General features: G+C 39.9%; 1 protein-coding gene across 1 annotated transcript in view; it reads left to right on the top strand.

Annotated features, from left to right (window-relative positions):
• Positions 1-19,515, top strand: part of FAM124A (family with sequence similarity 124 member A) — a 72,200-nt gene that overhangs the window by 7,348 nt on the left and 45,337 nt on the right. The window contains exon 2 of the mRNA XM_081130893.1: positions 12,102-12,133. Coding sequence (XP_080987019.1) covers positions 12,102-12,133 — 32 coding nt within the window. The remainder of the gene's footprint in view (positions 1-12,101; positions 12,134-19,515) is intronic.

The following is a 19,515-nucleotide window of genomic DNA, read 5'->3' on the forward strand; positions in this document are numbered from 1 at the left end:
GGATATCTCTAGGGCTGGATAAAAAGCAAATGGAGAGACACATACTTCTTTTGCGTTGGTGGGTACAGGATTGTTAACATTTACAGCACATAAAGATGGTGTGCAGGGAATAAGATAACATTGTGGCCTTGTGCTGGCAGTTGTGCCTTCTAGAGGTCTAGAAAAGAAAATTACTCTGACATTTTAAAGGTATGTTATCTTAGATGCACAAAGATAATAGACAATTTCAAACATAAAGATTAACCTTTCACAAGGAAACTATAGGCCTAGGACATGACTCCCCACCATGATCCACTTTTAGTTAGGAATTTTTATGTTCAGTCTGTTACTGTTGTAACTAGCTAGTTAATAATAGAAAAGGAGCAAAGGGAGGCCAGGCATTATAAGCATGGCCATCTGGGCAGCTTCACCAGAAAGCTGCAGTTTCACACTCCCCAGGGAACTACTGGGCCATTCCCTGTAGATCACTGGGGGAAGGGGAAGATGGACACATGCGCAGTAACCTCACGGTGATGTAGGGAAGATACTTGCCTGTCAGTATAGCCTGGAGAACCATGGATTGGCTAGAGAGGATGGAGCCACTGCAAGTGTGCAAAATCTTAGATTAAAATCCCGAGAAAAGGAATTCTCCCTCTCTTGTTCCTCTTGCTTCACTCCTGTTTCCTTGCACTCGCCCGTGTGCTAGCCTGCCATGTGGCCCTAGAAGCTGCATGGCCCATGGACATGTGGACCCCACACACAATGGACTACAGTTGGGAATACAAGCTAAGCTAGACTGACGCTGGACTAGACTGTGCAAACATGGAACAAAAGCTCTGGACAATGGCTCTGGACTTTTCTGTTGGTGGGATGGAGGGAGATGGGACCTTGGAAACTCAGGAGTTTAATTCCATGCAAATAAATTTCACCCATTCTCTTGTGTGAGTCTCATAAAATTCCTTTTCTCGTGATGCTGAAAGAAGCCCCCTTCCATCAACACCAGGGGGGACACAGAGAGCACCCTGCTGATAACAAGCCCATCTGTGTGGCGACTTTCCGCCTCTGGGTTTGTAAGGCCTGCTCTGTGGGCCTCTGCTGAGCTTGTCGGGTTGGACTTGTTGGTCCTTTTTCATCCACAGGTCATATCATGACCTTTATCTTTGGGTGACCTCCAACTAATACTTACTATGGTTTAAGAGGTAACAAACAATTCACAAGCCTAGAGATTAAAACATTATAAACAGGTGGATGGGAAACAATAGGAGGAAAACATTTTAAAATGGGACAAGTGTTAAGAAGATAAAAGGAGAAATCTTGTATGGAAGACAAGCTGATCTATTAGGTATTTTATTATCTTTATGTTCAAGGTGGAGCTAGTTAACTCTAAATTATCATGGTATCTAATTCAGTGGACTGAGTTAACAAATGAGGTCCATGATGCATTGAACTGATGTTTTACAGAAATGTCAAAATCAATTTTACTGAAATGCCAAAATCAATTATTATCCAAGATTTTCCTGGAATAGAGAATTTAGGAAGGTATCAATTATATACATATGGCTGCTGACAGTGGTAAACTATCTTTTTTTTTATTAATATGTCTTTCTTGATTTCAGAGAGAGGAAGGGAGAGGGAGAGAAATAGAAACATCAGTGATGAGAGAGCGTCATTGATTGGCTGCCTCCTGCATACCCCCAACTGGGGATCCAGCCTGCAACCTGGGCATGTATTCTGACCGGGAATCGGACCTCGATCTCCTGGATCCTAAGTCGATGCTCAACCAATAAGCCATGCCCAGCCGGGCAGTGGTAAACTATCTTAAGTGCAGATCTTTTTATATATGATCCCTATATGTATAATTAAAATACAGTCAAGGCTACATCTAACTTTCTATTCATTTTTGGCACAGATACTAAATAAATGATGTAATACTTGGAAATCTGTCCACTGTATGTGTCAGGTGTGTAAAAATATATAATCCATGTATTATTATTCTGTTCATATGTATTATGTGTCCATAAATTTCTCATTCTAAAATCATGAATTCACCTTTCATGCTTTATTCTGGCAGAGTTGAAGGTCTTATGCAGAGCCAGCTAGGTAAATTCTTGGGATGCTGTTGCCAAGATAGGTACCCTAATTGCTGTTTCCTCCTCTGAAAAAGCTGGGGAGTACATAGCCCTCCAGAGATTGAAATTGTTTGAACCTACTTAGTATGCACAAACTTGTTTTAAGTTTTACAGTTTGTCTTTCACTGGCAGTTTCCAGTAAATAACCTATTAGGGTATTTGGACTGTATTTTAAGAGCTACAAAAGGTTCATGCCTTGACTCAGTACCTGCTCCCCCTCATGATAATTTTTCTAAGGAGAAGAAAATAACTATCAAGCTGTATTTATAAATATCTCATCACCATGTGCTTTGCAAAAGTGAACAATCAGGAACAACCATATAGCCAACAAAAGGGAAATTGTTGAATAAATTACAGTAAATCACTTTATCTAAAATTATAATTACAGGAACTTTGCAGCAGCCTGTTATCATAGTGTTTAGTGAAAAGAGCAGTTTAAAATTTTATCTCCATCATTATGGCAACTCTGTACAAATTGACTTTCTGTTGATTTCTGTTTTGATGGTGGACAGGGATGGAAGATGGAGTGATAGATGAGACTGTAGAGCTGGGCAGGGGCCATCAGTAATGGAAAGAGGGGTTTATGCTGTATAATATCAAGCTTGAACTTCATCCAGGGAGAGACATGATCTGATTTGTACTTTACAGAGTTTGGCTACCGTAAAGGGTAAGAGTGACAGTCAAGAAACTGACCAGTTGGCAGGCCTGATCCATGCAGTGCCTTTACTCAGGAGAAATATGGAGAGATTCCAGGCAGGGGCATTAGTTATGCCAGCACCTGTCCTAAAATACTACTATTGCACTTTAAGATTCTTGAAATGTGTTTCAAATGTAAATTTCATTCTAAGTACATTTCCATCTGTATGCAGATCTTTAAAATGTATGCATATGTGAAACCCATCTGCCTCAGGAGAATTTGGAAAATCCTAGCTGAAAATACAAATTTTTAATAATAAGGTAAATAGTCCTATTGAACATTCTTATTGAACTTTTTATTTGAGTTGTCATGAAATTTCTTTAAAGTCTGGACATCTTAAGATGATCATATTCTAATGCAATTGTTTTGCTGTTGCATCTACTACAGTGGATGTTTGTTGTGCATCGTTAAATTTATGTAGTGTTACATTTCTAAGTCTGTCCTAAAGTTTATTTATATCCTGCCTGATTCCAGAAAACAGACGGGTTACAGATCCTGGGTTTCAGAAGCTTCTTGATCCTTGACTTTCTACCTTCTAACTTCTTCCTTGCCAGCACCCTGCACACATAGTTCAAGCCCTTTTCCTCGCCTCCTGTCCTCCCTACAGATTGTATCACTTTAGTTTCCTAATCAGTAATATAAAAATTGGATTACATTTAGAAGAATACAGTTGGTAATATATAAAGGGATATACAAATGTTAGTAGTTTGTTATTCTTTACAGTTTTAGAATTCAGTGATTCAGTGATTCAGTGACTCATGTGCCTTTTCTTTTGAAAAGAGAAAACCGTACAGTTTTTCTTCTATTTTCTTCCTCCATCAGTAAGTCAGTGCTTCATTTTGTATGAGAGATGTAGGTTATTTTAACTAGTAAGAGGCATCTCTTTATGTTTTTTGAAAAGAAGTTTTGCATATACTATGCTTTTCAATGTGCTAAGAAACTCAGTGGAGTGAAAATTGGATGATTCAAGAAAGGCACTATGAGACTAGTAAATAAGAGGAGTGCTTATCTATAAAATGTGACATAACTAACTGCTTAATTTGCATAACTATGTCCCCTAACTACCACGTTAGCAGACTAAATCCCTACATGCCTGAGAGATTAATTTCCTACTGAGAACAACTTTGGGACACTGGGGGAAGAAAACTAATAGCTTCTATACCACTAAGTTGCCAGAGAGGGAAGGCTTAACAGCCACACAAGTAGGGCAGAAGCTTAGTAGAGATTAAGCAGGCAGATCCTTGGCCGGATGCCCATTCGCGCAGAGGCTGAATGCCAGCAGCTGATTTCTTAGCATAGAAAGTAATGGCTAATTTCACCCTGACCCTAACCCTGCCTTTTCCCTTTTCCAATCACAGCCTATATCCTGTTACTGTACTGTGCAGCAGGATTTGTTCTTAGATGGAACTGAAATCAGTCAGACATCATGTGCTTTTGTGTTTCCTGATGGCAGGCCAGACCTTGAATGTGGAAGCCCTCGCAGCCAGGGTCCCTGCTCCCGCTCCCCAAGGTCCACCACTCCCATGCACAGAACTGAAATCGGTCAGACATCATGTGCCTTTGTGTTTCCTGATGGCAGGCCAGACCTTGAATGTGGAAGCCCTCACAGCCAGGGTCCCTGCTCACACTCCCTAGGGTCTACTATTCCTATACACAGAAAGATCTGTCCGTAGTGTGGTGATAACATTTGAAGGGTACTTATTTGCAGTGGTTTAAACTTTTGGGGAGTCATGACCCCTTTGAGAATCTGTTGAAAACTTTGAGGCTTCTTGCCAGTAACATAAGTGTCCATTCATAAATTTGCCAGCAAATTTGGATGGTCCAGGACCTACTCGATCTCCAGTCTAGGAGAGTCACAGAGCCCACATGAAAGACCCCTGATTTCTTTTTTTTTTTTTCCAGTTACAGTTGACTTTTAGTATCATAGTAGTTTCAGGTATGCAGGATAGTGGTTAGACAATTATATACTTTACAAAGAAATTCCCACCCCCAACCCCCACCCCTACCATAAGTCTAGTACCCACCTGGCACCATACATAGTTATTACAATATTATTGACTGTAGTCCCAGTGCTGTACTTTATATCCCTGTGACTATTTTGTAACTGCCAATTTGTATCTCTTAATCCCTTCATCTTTTTCACCCAGCCCCCCCCCCCCCCCGATCTGGCAACCCTCAGTTTATTCTCTCTATGAGTCTGTTTCTATTTTGTTCGTTAATTTCTTTTGTTCCTTAGATTCCATATATAAGTGAAATCATATGGTATTTGTCTTATTTCACTTAACATAATACCCTCTAGGTCCATCCATGTTGTGAATTGTAAGATTTCATTCTTTTTTATAGTCAAGTTATATTCCATTGTATATATGTACCACATCTTTCTCTAATCATCTATTGATGAGCACTTGGGTTGCTTTCATATCTTGGCTATTGTAAATAGCACTGTGGTGAATATAGGGTTGCATATATCTTTTCAGATTAGTGTTGTTTATTTCTTCTAATATATACCCAGAAGTGGAAATGCTGGGTCAAAAGGTAGTTCTATTTTTAATTTTTTGAGAAATCTCCATACTGTTCTCTATAGTAACTGCACCAATTTGCAATCTCACCAACAGTGCAAGAGGGTCCCCTTTCCTCCACATCCTCACCAGCATTTGTTGTTTGTTGATTTATTGATGATAGCCATTCTGGCAGGGGTGAAGTGATATCTCATTGTGGTTTTAATGTGCATTTCTCTGATGATTAGTTGAACATTTTTTCATATGTCTGTTGGCCATCCATATGTCCTCTTTGGGGAAGTATCTAGTGAGGTCCTCTGCCCATTTTTTAATTGGATTGTTTATTTTTTTGGTGTTGAGTTGTATGAGTTCTTTATAAATTTTGTATATATTAACTCCTTATTGGATGTATCATAGGCGAACATCTTCTTTTCAGTAAGCTATCTTTTCATTATGTTGATAGTTTCCTTTGCTGTGCAAAATCATTTTTAGTTTGCTACAGTCTCATTAGTGTTCTTTTGTTGGTTGGTTGGTTGGTTGGTTTTCCTTGTCAGAGGCAATATATCAGGAAAATATTGGTAAATCTCAGAGAGTTTACTGCCTATGTTTTCTTCTAGTTCTATGGTTTCGAATCTTACATTTAAATCTTTAATCAGTTTTGAGTTTATTCCTGTATATGGTGTAAGAAGGTGGTCTAGTTATATTTTTTTGCATGTATCTATCCAATTTTCCCAACACCATTTATTGAATAGATTGCCTTTACCCAATTTTATGTTTTTGCCTCCTGTGTCAAATATTAATTGATCATAAAGGTATGGGTTCATTTCTGGACTCTCTATTAGATTCCATTGATCTATATGTCTTTTTAGGCCAGTACCATGCTGTTTTGATTACTGTGGACTTGTATAGTTTGATACCAGGTAGCATGATACCTTCGACATTGTTCTTTTTTCTCAGGATTACTGTGGCTATTTGGGGTCTTTTGTGGTTCTACATAAATTTTAGAATTATTTGTTCTAGTTCTGTGAAAAATGTCATTGATATTTTGATAGGGATTGCATTGAATCTATAGATTGCTTTGAGTAGTATGGGCATCTTAGCCATGTTAATTCTTCCTGTCCATGAGCATGTACTATATATGCTACCACTTATTTGTAACTTCTTCAGTTTCTTTCTTCAATGTCTTAATCATTTCTAAGCACAAGTCTTTTACCTGCCTGGTTAAATTTATTCCTAGGTATTTTTTCTGATGCAATTGTAAATTGGATTGTTTTAGTTTCTGTTTGTGATAGTTCATTATTGGTGTATAAAAATGTAACCAATTTCTGAATATTAATTTTGAATCCTACGACTTTACTGAATTCACTTATCAGTTCTAATAGTTTTTTGGTGGAATCTTTAGGATTCTCTATATACAGATCATGTCATCTGCAAATAATGACAGTTTAACTTCTTTCCACTTTGAGTGCCTTTTTTTTTTTTTTTTAGTCTGATTGCTGTGGCTGGGACTTCCAATGCTATTTTGAATAAAAGTGGTAAAAGTGGGCATCCTAGTCTTGTTCCTGATCTTAAGGAAAACAATTCTAGCTTTTCCTCATTGAGAATGTTGTAAGCTGTTGCTTTGCATATATGGCCTTTGTTATGTTGAGATACAATCCCTCTCTTTCCATTTTGATGAGAGTTTTTATCATAAATGTATGCTGCATTTTGTCAAGTGCTTTGCATCTATTGATATCATATTATTTTTATCTTCCATTTTGTTTATATGGTATATCATGTTAATTTGCTGATATTGAACCAACCTTGCATTCCAGGAATAAATCCCTCTTGATTGTGGTGTATGATCTTTTTGATGTGTTGCTCAATTCAGTTTGCTAATATTTTGTTGAGGATTTTTGCATCTATGATATGATTTTTGCATCAGGGATATTAGCCTATAATTTTCTTCCTTTGTAATGTCTTTGTTTGGTTTTGAAATCAGAGTAATGCTGGCCTCCTAAAATGATCTTGGAAGCCTCTCCTCCTCTTGCATTTTTTGGAATAGTTTGAGGAGAGGTGTTAATTCTTCTTTGAATGTTTGGTAAAATTCACCTGTGAAGCCATCCAGTCTAGGAATTTTGCTTATTAGGAGTTTTTTTAATAACTGATTCAATTTTGTTGGTAGTAATTGGTCTGTTTAGATTTTCTGTTTCTTTTGATTCAGTCTTGAAAAACTGTGTATCTGCAAATTTACCAATTGCTTCCAGATTGTCCAGTTTGTTGGCATATAATTGTTCGTAGTATTTTCTTTTGATCCTTTGTATTTCTCTGTTGTCAGTTGTCATTTCTCCTCTTTAATTTCTGAATTTATTTATTTGGATCATCATCTCTTTTTTTTTCTTGATGAGTCTGGTTAAAGGTTTAGTAATCTTGCCCAGCCAGCATGGCTCAGTGGTTGAGCATCGACCTATGATCCAGAAGATTGCAGTTCGATTCCCAGTCAGGGCACATGCCCGGGTTGCGGGTTCAATCCCCAGTAGGGGGCATGCAGGAGGCAGCCGATCAATGACTCTCATCACTGATGTTTCTATCTCTCCCTTTCCCTCTCCCTTCCTCTCTCTGAAATCAATAAAGACATATTTTAAAAAGTAAATAAATAAGAAATAAACATTTATTAATCTTGTTTATCTTTGCAAAGAACCAGCCATTGGTTTCATTGATCTCTTGGGTTTTCTGTGGGTTTGTTTTTTTAGTGTATTTTGTTTATTCTTGCTCTGAACTTTATTATTTTTTTCCTTTGACTCATTTTGAGGTTTTTTGTGTTTTTTCCCTAGTTCCTTTAGGTGTAAGGTTAGATTGTATATTTGAGATTTTTCTTAGTTCTTGAAGTAGGCTTATAATGCTGTGAATTTCCCTCTTAGGACTGCTTTTGCTCTTTCTCAGATTTTTGTGTTGTTTGTTTTCATTTTCATTTGTCTCAAGGTATCTTTTGATTTCTTCTTTGATCTTATTGTTAACCTATTCATTGTTGGTTAGTGTTTTATTTAGCATCCAGGTGTTTGTGTGTGTGTGGTTTTTTGTGTGTGTTTTTTCCTTGTGATTGATTTCTAGTTTCATACCACTGTGGTTGGAGAAGATGCTTGATATGATTTCAGTCTTCTTAAATTTATTGAGACTTGTTTGTGGCCTAATGTGGTCTATCCTGGAAAATGTTCCAAGCAAGAATTAACTTGAAAGGAATGTATGTTCTGGGTCAAATGCTCTGAAAATATTAATTAAATCCATTTGGTCTAGTGTGTTGTTTAAGGCCATTGTTTCCTGGTTGATTTTCTGTCTGGAAGATCTATCCATTTATGTCAATGGGCTATTTAATCCACTACTATGACTGTATTACTGTCAATTTCCCCCTTTATGTTTGTCAATATTTGTTTTATACGTTTTGGTGCTCCTACATTGGGTATGTATATATTTACAAAGGTTATATCCTTTTGTTGAAGTGATCCCTTTATCATTATGTAATGTTCTTCTTTGTCTTTTATTATACGCTTTGTTTTAAAGTCTAGATGGTCTGATATAAGTATTGCTCCCTAGCTTTTGCTTTGTTTTCATTTGCATGAAATATATTTTTTCATCCCTTTATTTTTAGTTTCTGTGTATCTTTTATTCTGAGTTGGGTCTCTTGTAGAGAGCATATATATGGGTCTTGTTTTCTTATCCATTGCGCTACCCTATGTTTTTTTATTGGAGCATTTAAGCCATTTACATTTAAAATGATTATTGATAGGTATTTATTGCTATTTTATTCCTTATAATTATGTTCCTTTTTCTTCTTTCTTCTTAAAGGAATCCCTTTAACATTTCTCGTAATACAGATTTGGTGGTAATGAACTGCTCTAGCTTTTTCTTGTCTGGGAATCTCTTTCTCCTTCAATTTTAAATGATACACTTGCTGGGTAAAGTAATCTTGGTTATAGGCCCTCGGTTTTCATAACTTTGAATATTTCATGCCAATTCCTTTGGCCTAAAATGTTTCTGTTGAGAAATCAGCGACAGTCTTACCGAAGCTTCCTTCTAGGTAACTAATTGTCTTTCTTTTGTTGCTTTTAAAAGTATCTCCTTGCCTGGCCAGGCATGGCTCAGTGGTTGAGTGTTGACCTAGGATCCAGGCGATCAGGGTTCAATTCCCGGTCAGGGCACATGCCCGGGTTGTGGGCTTAATCAATGACTCTCTCATCATTGATGTTTCTATCTCTCTCTCTCCCTCTCCTGTCCTCTCTCTGAAATAAATGAAAGTATCTCCTTGTTTTTAGCCTTTGGCATTCTTTTTAAATATTTTTTTATTTTAGAGAGAGAGGAAGGGAGAAGGATAGAGAAACATCGATAAGAGAGAGACATTGATTGCCTACCTCTTGTATGCCCCCTACTGGGGACCGAGCCCAAAATTTGTGCTTGTGCCCTGACCAGGAATCAAACTGTAGACTCCTTGGTTCATGGGTCGATGTTCCAACAATGAGCCACACTAGGTCGGGCTAACCTTTGGCATTTTAATTATGATGTGTCTTGGTGTGGGCCTCTTTGGGTTCATCTTGTTTGGGATTCTCTGCACTCCTTGACTTCTATGGTTTTTTTAATTTTTATTTTTTTGCCAGGTTAAGGAAATTTTCAGTCATTGCTTTTTGTTTTGTTTTTCAGTCATTATTTTTAAAAATTTGTTCTCATTCCCTTGCTCTCCTTTTTCTTGTTCTGATACCCATATGATAATGTTGTTACACTTGATGTTTTTCCTGGGGTCCCTTAAACTATCCTCATTTTTTAAAATTCTCTGTTTATTCTATGTATTAGGTAGATCTGCAGCATCTCCCTGTCTTGAAGGGTGACCTTATGTAATAGGTGTCCTGTGGGGCCCAGTGGTGCAGTCTCCCTGATCATCTGAGCCTGGTACTCTAGGAGTGTCACTTATGTGGGTTGTGTGTACCCTCCTGTTGTAGTTAAGCTTTGATTACTATTGATGCCTTAGTAGGTGGGTTTTACCCTCAGTCTGGCTGGTTGGCTATGAGGATTGGCCATAACTACAGCCTATGAGCTGCTTTGCAGGGGATGACTCCATGGAACAGAATTTGCTGCAAAGGTGTCTGGTGCCTGCCAAGACCTCCCTTTGCGCGTGCTGATTGTGAAGATAATTTTTTGGCACTCTGTTGTTTTCTGAAGCTGGGGCCTCTTGAGAGGGACTTTGATACAGGCCAATGTCAGACGCTGCCTGTGATGATCCCAGGGCTACCTGTTATGAGCTATGATGTGATTCATGGTTTGTAGTTCCCTGTACTGAGCCTGGATTCACGTGGCAGGGGCCCCAAATCTAAGGCTAGCTGCCACCAGTTCCAGGCTTGGGGCAGGTGAGCAAAAGACCCAAGGCATCCCAAAACCTGCCTCTATTTTCCAGATGCCTGTAAGGCCCAACCACTGAAAGAGCTCCAGGAAGCACCCAAGTTGTGTCTCAGGGAGTTACCAGGGTTGGGAGAGTGGCATTCAACAGGCTAATATAGGTTCAGATTTGCATGAAGCACTGGGCCAACCCCTTCACCAAAAGATTCATGGTACACTGAGGCCTGCTGCCACCCGCCCATGTTCTGTGGATCCTTGTGGTAGTGTGGGGTCTCAGGTAGTGTGGAGCTAGTGGAGTTTGCCAGGCTGATATCAGTTCAGATTTGGTCATATGGGGTGTGGGCTCAACACAGGGACAATGGAGGCTGTCCCTCCAACCCTCGCCCAGAAGCCACATAACTCAGTTTTTTCCTAAATGTTTCTAGCACCCTTCAAGCTTGATGGAATTCCTTGAGAATTTTTTAAGAAGGATCGCAGTGCAGGACCAGGGTGGTTGGCTCTGAGAGAACCTGGGCTTTGTGCAGGTTGGATAGGGCAGTGTCTCAGAAAGTCATCAGGGTAGAGCTAGCGGAGTGCTCTTGGCTAATGCAGATTAAGTTTAGGCCGTGTGCAGGGAAGTCTCAACACAGGGACAGTGGCTGTCGTCCCTTCAGCCCTGCCCTGAAGGCACACAACTAAGGTTCTCCCTATATGTCTGTGGCACCCCCTGAGCTGCTGTCCCTTCATGGAGCCCAAGGTGAGTGCCCTGCAAGTGAGTGAGAGTTTCTGCTTTGGCCCTTTAAGAGGACACCCGGGTTTCCAGCAGCGCTCCATCTCACCCAGAGGGATGGAATCCTTGCTGATTTTCACTGCCAGATGTTATGTGAGCTACTCTTCTGGCACTGGTGTTCAGAGATAGGGACCTGCTTTGGGGCTGAGACCCCTTGCTCCTAAAGGGGAGAGGACTTCTGCAGCTGAAATGCCTCTTCAGATTCTCAACTGCCACGTGTGGGTGCAGGGCCAGCCCATTTTGTGTCTCTACCCTTCCTACCAGTCTCTATGTGGCTTCTTTTTTATATCCTTAGTTATAGGATTTCTATTCAGCTATCCTTCAGATGATTCACCAGATTGATTGTTCTATAATTTGTTTGTAATTTTGATGTGGTCATGAGAGGAAGTGAGTGCAGCATCCACCTACTCCGCTATCTTGATTGGGACCCAAAGGGTATTGGCAATCAGATTGGGACTGATTTCTAAAGTACCTTTAAAGTTTTGCTTTCAAATTCAGATTTAAATTTATTTTGCACAAGCAATGCTAACACTATAGTTTTTAATTTGTGACATTCCTTTACCAGTTAAATGCTACTTGCCACTGACTTTAAAATTCTAACTTGGAGAAATCATTTAGGTAAAGAAAAAAATGTTTAATCCTACTAATACTAAGGTTTTGTGTTTCAGGTCTGACTACAGCCACATGTCCTCCACCAGCAGTAAGTATGGTTTAAATGTCCTTCAGCATTGTCTTCACAGTCCCTCAGGGGTCAGTCCCATCTATACATGAAGAGAAAGCCATCTATGTGACCCATGCTTTAATAGTAAGACTCACCAAAGGTATCCTTGCCAAAGAATATAAGATAACATCCTCTAACTTTGGAAGTGGAGGCTTTCCCTGGAAAATTTGATTTTACCTTAGTTGCACATCTAGATATGCCACTACTTTCCCTATGGAAATTCAGCCTAGGGGAACTAGCTCAGGCTTTATTAGCACAAATGCTTCTAAAACACCTTCTCTAAAGAATCTGAAGTTACCCATTCATTCAACAAACATATATCAAATACCTACTGCCTGAAGGCTGATAGCTCAGAGCACATTAATTGGATCCATGGGGTGGCCCTAACTTATCTGTTGGGCAAATTTCCTCAGATATCATAGGTAATTATTATATATGGTTAAAAAATTATTGGGACTATGTTTATAAACACACTTTGAGTATAGAAAAAGGTGCCTCTTTATTAAATATTAAATTACAAGTGTGAATCTATTCATGGGAAATTAGGCCTTGAACAGTTTACAGTGATTAAGATCACTGTATAAATGACCAAAGTAATTCAGACTGATTAAACACTTATTTTAAGATAACAACAACAAAAAAGTCCTGTGATAAAGTCCTGATTTTTTAAAATCAGGACAAAACAATTCAATATTTATTATCTCACTAGCCTGTTAAACTCTCATTTCTAAATAGTTCCCAATTGGAAAGACACTTAATTGAGTTATTCTTTTCACGGATGTTCTGGCTTAGGTTTCCTTTGCAATAAGAGACTGTGCAGAAAGTTGTAAATCTGAAATTGTAATTTAGTGTCAAATTATATTTAGTTATTAACATAGCTACAAGGAGCAATTTCTGGTTATTTCAGCCAACTGGAGACTCAATATTGCCCCTTAGTTATTAAGAACCATTAGTAATAATGAGAATAATGCTCCAGTGATTTGCATTCACTCCCTGAAGCTTTTGCATTCCTAAAATCAAAGGATGCTCTCAAACTCTCTCTCTCTGTGCCACCATTTTCTTGGCACTGTTTTGCCCAGAGACTATATATTTTTAAAGAGTGATGTGTATAAAACAGTTGCCCAAAGCCTTTTCTCAATTCATAGTTCTCAAGCCAGTCCTCTGGGTCACAGTAAAGCACCTCTCTTGTTAGGCAAACAGGTAATTTGGTTTGGGATGTTTTCCTCTCCATCATTTTAATAGCGATCTCTGAATTGGAATTTCTCTTGGTGCAACTGGGATCAATAGCCTTTTATTGCTCTTTATTTTCTCTTTAAATATTTGGTAATTTCTGTCTCACTCTTCAGTGTGGGCTTCTTGGCAAGTGAGGATGTATATTTATATGTGTTTCATATTTCAATTAGTAAATGTATTTGGCTACACATAATAGAGAAAAAATAAAGACTTGAACAAGTAAGGGTTTGTTTTTCTCTAACATTAATAAAAGTCCAGAGGAGGCAGTGTAGGCATGGTGTAGAAACCCCTTTAATCATTCTTCTACACCATCCTTGACTTTTGGCTTCCATCTTCAGGGTTGCCTCAGAGTCACAAAACAGCTGCCTCCAGCATAGCCATCACATCCTTGTTCGCATAGCAGGAAGAAGGGGTGAGTGGATACAGGTGGGCCCTTGGCTGTCTTTGCCCAGTATGTTGCCTGGCTTGCATTTCCTCCCAGGCAGGAATATAAATCCTGGCCACACCCATACTCAGGAGAAGGCCCCTTAAACAGTGAATGAAAGATAACAGAGTGGACCCTTTCTGAAAAGACAAAAAATTTAAGTCTGTCCTTTTAAGTATATCCTTTGAAGCATAAGTTCAACAGGGCTGCAATAATAAAAATATTTTCCAAGTAGATTTAAAGCATAGCGTTTTTCTCCCTGGCCAGTGTGGCTCAGTTGGTTGGAGGATCATCCCATACACTGCAAGGTTGTGGGTTCAATTCCCAGTCAGGGCACATACCTAGGTTCTGGGTTTGGTAGTGAAGCTGAGCTGTTCCACATGTGCTTGGAAGACTGATTTTTCCTTCTTTGTAACAAGAGTAGTTGTGAGAAATCTTTCCTTTGTCTACTATTGGGAGAATTGGGCTTCCTCTGTGATTTCCATATTTAACATTTCAGGCTTGAGCATAGTTTGGCTAAACTATGTGGGGATCACAGATAACCTAGATTCAAAAGCTGGAAGTCTTCCTATGAGATGACATGCCTAAGGGATTACCATCAATTGGATTATAACACTTAATGTTAAACTATGTAAGAACCTCCTATTATAGTAAGTATGAATTTTTACAGTCACATGCTCAGGTATAAAAGTAGAACTGCTGTATTTCTCTGTAATTGAGCTGAACTTCAATCTTGAGCAGCCACCCTCACCTCTGGCAAGTGAAGTCCCAGGGCCACTGTGCTCCGGGATTCCACCACTGTGGCTTTCAGCACAGGAGAAGTCTAGTACATGATCCTTTCTCAGAAATCTCTGGCATCCAGACTTTGGTCAGGTACCTACCAGTCTTCTTCCTTTCACCAGAAGCCCCAGCTGGACATCTCCTGAGCTGGAAGAGCTGCCCTTTTAGCATCACACTGCTTCTGCACTCGATTCATGGACTGAACCCTCTGCACAAGATTTTGGCCTTTCTTTGCTCAGAAAGCCTTTTCTGTCTCCCAAATCCAGGCCTTGCAATAGAGAGCCTTCTAGACTGTTTCCTCCACTATGATTTGAAAAAATATATACACTCAGAAACTTGACTAATGGGTCTGTCTGCCCCCACCCTCCCTGAAGCAGTAAACAGCCCAGACTCTGCAGGTGGAGGGCCACAGGCAATAAGATAACTGTGGGAAAGGGGAACTTTGATTATTACCTCTGACATTCACCCAGTACATCCTTTAGAACAGGAGTGGGGAAACTTTTTCTGCCAAGGGCGATTTGGATATTTATCACATCATTTGTGTGCCATACAAAATTATTAACTTAAAAGTTAGCTATGAAAAAAGCTCTTAGATTTATTGAATTCTAAGTCCCGCCTGTGGTTGCCTTGGCAGGGCCAGACCAAATGATATATCGCCCTTGGGCTGGACGTTCCCCACCCCTGCTTAAGAACTTAGCCTCTCCCATTTTATGTTTTTCTTCTATTTCTCAGGTGTGAACATCTTGCTTCTTCAGCTAGGTTGTGAGCTCTGAAAGGGACCATGTCTCCTCCTGTTTTGCAGTCCTTGGGACTGTTAGCAGGAGTAGGCACTTCAGAGCCAGGGGCCACCAAATGCAAAGGGGAGAGCCCCACTTTGGAAGTTGGGAGATGTTCATTCTCTTTCTAGACCTGCCACTAACTGGTCGATGTGGGCAAGTCGCCTGACATCATTTGTAAAATGAGGGGGCTGGACTAAAGTCCTCACCTGCCTTTAACTTCCTAGTCATGTTCAGTAAGCTTGTTCTTCAGATAGGCTGTGTGGGACATATATTTTAAGGAAACATGGAAACAAGGACCAGGGACTTGTCAGTGTCATATTCAAATTGGCAAAGCATTTCAATATTTCATTGAATTTTAGCCCCCTTCCAAAAAAAAAAGGGAGCCTACAGGCTCCAGTTCCTTCATTGCTAGTTTGATCACAAGCACTGATTTTTCTCCTGTGCATTCCAGATATGTTTTATAAGCACGTATGTAGTGTTTTTTCCCTAGGAGAGTTGTAATAGTGAATCATTGTTCATTTGATTTCTCAACATCCTGCCAGAATAAATCTCATTTTAAAATAAACTTTAATTACTATCATCGTGAGGATTCCTCCTGCTGGCTCTAGTGTAAGACTGAAAAGTCTGGAGTTCCCTGATGAGCAAGTCCTGGGGATAGGTTTTGGCTAACATCCTCCTCTTGTGTCTGTTTTACTTTAATAAATGTACTTTACTTCTTAAAACAAGATGGATATTCTAATCCTGTTGTTTGAAAGCCCTGCTGCCTCATGTCGAAATCTACAGAATTTTATTGAAGTCCTGGCTCTCTTAAGATGCTTTGCTGATGAAAATGACAAGACATGATGTGGTTTAGAAAGATGGGGAATTACTGAGTAGAAAAAAGGATTCTGTGTAAAATACTGGATACTTCAGTCATTTTGAACCCTTTAGCTTTTATAAACAAGGGTCTTAGAATGTTATTGAGCATTGGACATTGGTGTGTGTCAGGCCTCTGTTACCTTCCATAAACTTTCAAAATCGTTATAGCCCTAAAGACTTAAATAACTATGCTAGCTATGTTTTTCTGGCTGCATCTATATCTTCTCCAACTAACTGCCTATCAACCTCCTGGTCCTCTTCCATAATTCAGGTCTAGCTGTGTCGGGATTTAAAGTCTTTGTCACTAGGCTCTGGTTCGTGTCTGGCCTTTGCTTCCTTCCCCCTCCTCATCCCACCAGAGGTTTGTTTCAGAATGAAGCTTGGAAATACATTTAAAGTAAAATGAATTCCTCATTTCCAAGTGGAAAAAAATGCAGGGTATCTGAAGTGTCTGCCTTCCTTTCTATATTATTTCTTTCCTAATAGTGTCGTGGTTCCAGAATGAGCTCAAGAACCCCCAGGTCCCTGACATTGTTTCTGCAGTACTGATGAAAATTGGGAGGGCAGTCCAATAACTACAGTTGCAGTAAAGCCATACTTCTTCCAGAAGCGTGAAAGGGTGGCCAAAGGAGCAGAAAGATTTCATATTCTTGCCCTCTGTCAAATGAAAATACAGATGGGCCTAACCATTTCAGCCTATATTCCATTCTTCAATTAGAGGAAAGTTCTATGAATTCAGGCTGGGAGGGGAGAACCTTATTTTCTACATGATGAACACAGTTTGGATACCTTATGTTAAAAACTCTGCATGTTACCTCATTGCCCCAGATTTGCACTGTTCCCAACCCTGCATCTAACCTTGACTTCACTTTGGAGCTGGCACTGGGGCCAGCCTTGCTACTTTCACAGCCCAAACTTGCAGGCCAACCAAGGGCCCTGTTGAAGTCATAAAATTACTAAGAATTGAGAAAGTCTAAGCTTATATCTTAAGTACTGACAGGAGCAAAGAGGATTGCTTTATTTTCCCCCCAATTAGTCCTGAGGTTCAAGGAACTAGCTTTAAAAAAAACTACAAAGAAAGAGATGAAGGCAGGTTATTCATTACATTCCAGATGAATAGGCCCTCAGGGGAAGAATTTAGGAACCCCTTTCAGAGAGCATTTGTTTCAGGCATTCTGGGAAGGCAGCTTCATGGAGGTTGGCCCTCGTATGATTCTTCACAAAGCAGTGGGTTGTGTTCATTGTCATCCTGAGGCCCCTTTCCCTCCTGCTTTCTAACCTAATCATACTTCACTGTGTCAGCCTGTGCACTGGGCATGTCTTTGTTGCATACCTGATCCACCATCTCACCTGGATTTACTGCCACTGGACCATGTGGGTCTGGATGACAGACCAAGAATCCAAGCCTCTGAACTGTTCAGTGCCACAGAATGGGGCTTTATAAATGCAATTAAGGAGTTTATTCAACCTCTAAAGGGTTTATTAGCCCTCATGCATATGAACTTCCAGGGCCTCAAGCCGGGCTCCAGGGCCAAATTCCCCAAACCAAGCAGCCTGCAGCAGCTGGAGGTGCCCTTGTTCAGATTCTTTAGCTTTCTTAGGGTACTTAGGGGGCATTAAAGGTGCTGGTGGTTTATGGCACTGGAATGCTGCTTGAGAATGTATTCAGTTGGTCAATGGTTACATCTGCTGCCTTGGAAACCTTAGTACCCCCACATTTAATATGGGTCTCTTCAGTGAAGTGTCTCTTGCACTTAGCTCCCTACTTAATTTTATATATTTGTCTGTTTGTTGTCCATCTCCCCCACTAAATTATACTTTTTAGGAAGGCAGAGATTCTTTTATTCATCACTGTATCCTACATAAGAGGTTTACAATAAACATTCCTTGATTAAATGAACATTCCTTGATTAAATAAACTATTGCATCTGAATTACAAATTGTCAGTGATAAAATTATGGATAAAATGACAGCAACATCAATCATTGCCCAAAATTCTAGAAAGAGGTATCTGAGTTTGTCCTATGCTGAAACTTGCTGAGGCATTCCCTTTGTAATGAGATATTTGGACCTTCAATTACATATGCCTGCTACTGCTGCTGGAAAGTACTTTTGGGGACATACCAGTTTTCCAGATCTTGGAGAAGGGCCAGCCTGGCAGGCACAGGACAGCTGGAGAGAGAGTTGTAGGCAAGGCTGGTGTGAAGCCCCAGGATGCAAGAGTGACAGCAAGGGGTCCCAGTGCAGATAGCATTGAGATGGCTTAGTGGATGTCCAGCATCAGGACAGCAACAGGCAGAAGGATTCAGTCTCCTCCACCAGATCCAAGCTTAGGACGTCCATGCAGGTCAGGGATTGTTAGGAACTGCCCAGGCATAATGGTCAGTCCATTCACGGCAGACTCTCCCTCCCACGCTGCCTGAAGGAGCTAAGCCACAGTTTCAGGCGGAAAAGTACACTGGTGAGAAGAGAGGCCCCAAATGGCCTTTGGCAAGTCAGTTAACATTTCACCTGCAAAATGGGGCAAACACATTTATCATGGTGTTGTTTTAAAGATTAAATGAGATAGTATATGTAAAGCTTTTAGGACAGTGTCTGGCAAATAGCAAGAGCTTAATATCTGGTTGTTATTGTCTAAATTATTTTATGTTAAACTTAGACCAAAAAAAGGGACACATAGGAGAGGTGAAATATTAGGGGGAAAAAGTAACAAATACTCAGGTTGATAGTATACTTTCTGCCTCATAGGAAGCCTAAACTCATGCAGTACTTAAAGTTGTTTTTGTTTTACATTATGAAAGGAAAATCTAATTATGTATAATCACATGAGAAAGACTCTTCCTTGACCTCTTGGGAAGCACAAACTAATTTGAAAGTTTTTTTTAATACTGTGTGGGCAGCTCCTGTCCTCCAACCAGCCCTGAGGAGGTCTGTCCATTGCTCGGTTCATTTTTGGTCTGTGTCTTGCCCTAACTGAGCAGGTGCTCCCTGAGGGCCTTTGAGAAGACATGTAATAGATATGATAAAGGCAGCACATATCCCACAGTTGCGGCATCTCTGCTTCTCCAGGGAGACAGAGAGGCTTTTCATGACAATGAATTATTCACATTTTCTCTCCTTCTCCTCAAATACTTGGTTTCCTATCTAGCTCCACAGAAGCTGATTTTCTCTGAGGTATGTGTAACCCTAGCACTGGTGACAGTTTGGTGCTGCATTTTGTGGCTCTTTGAGCCTGTTTATTTTAGGCTCACATGCATTGGGCACATGCTGGTGACGGCTAGGGCATA

The sequence above is a fragment of the Miniopterus schreibersii genome, assembly GCF_964146895.1.
Source record: "Miniopterus schreibersii genome assembly, chromosome: 2".
Classification (NCBI taxonomy): domain Eukaryota; kingdom Metazoa; phylum Chordata; class Mammalia; order Chiroptera; family Miniopteridae; genus Miniopterus; species Miniopterus schreibersii.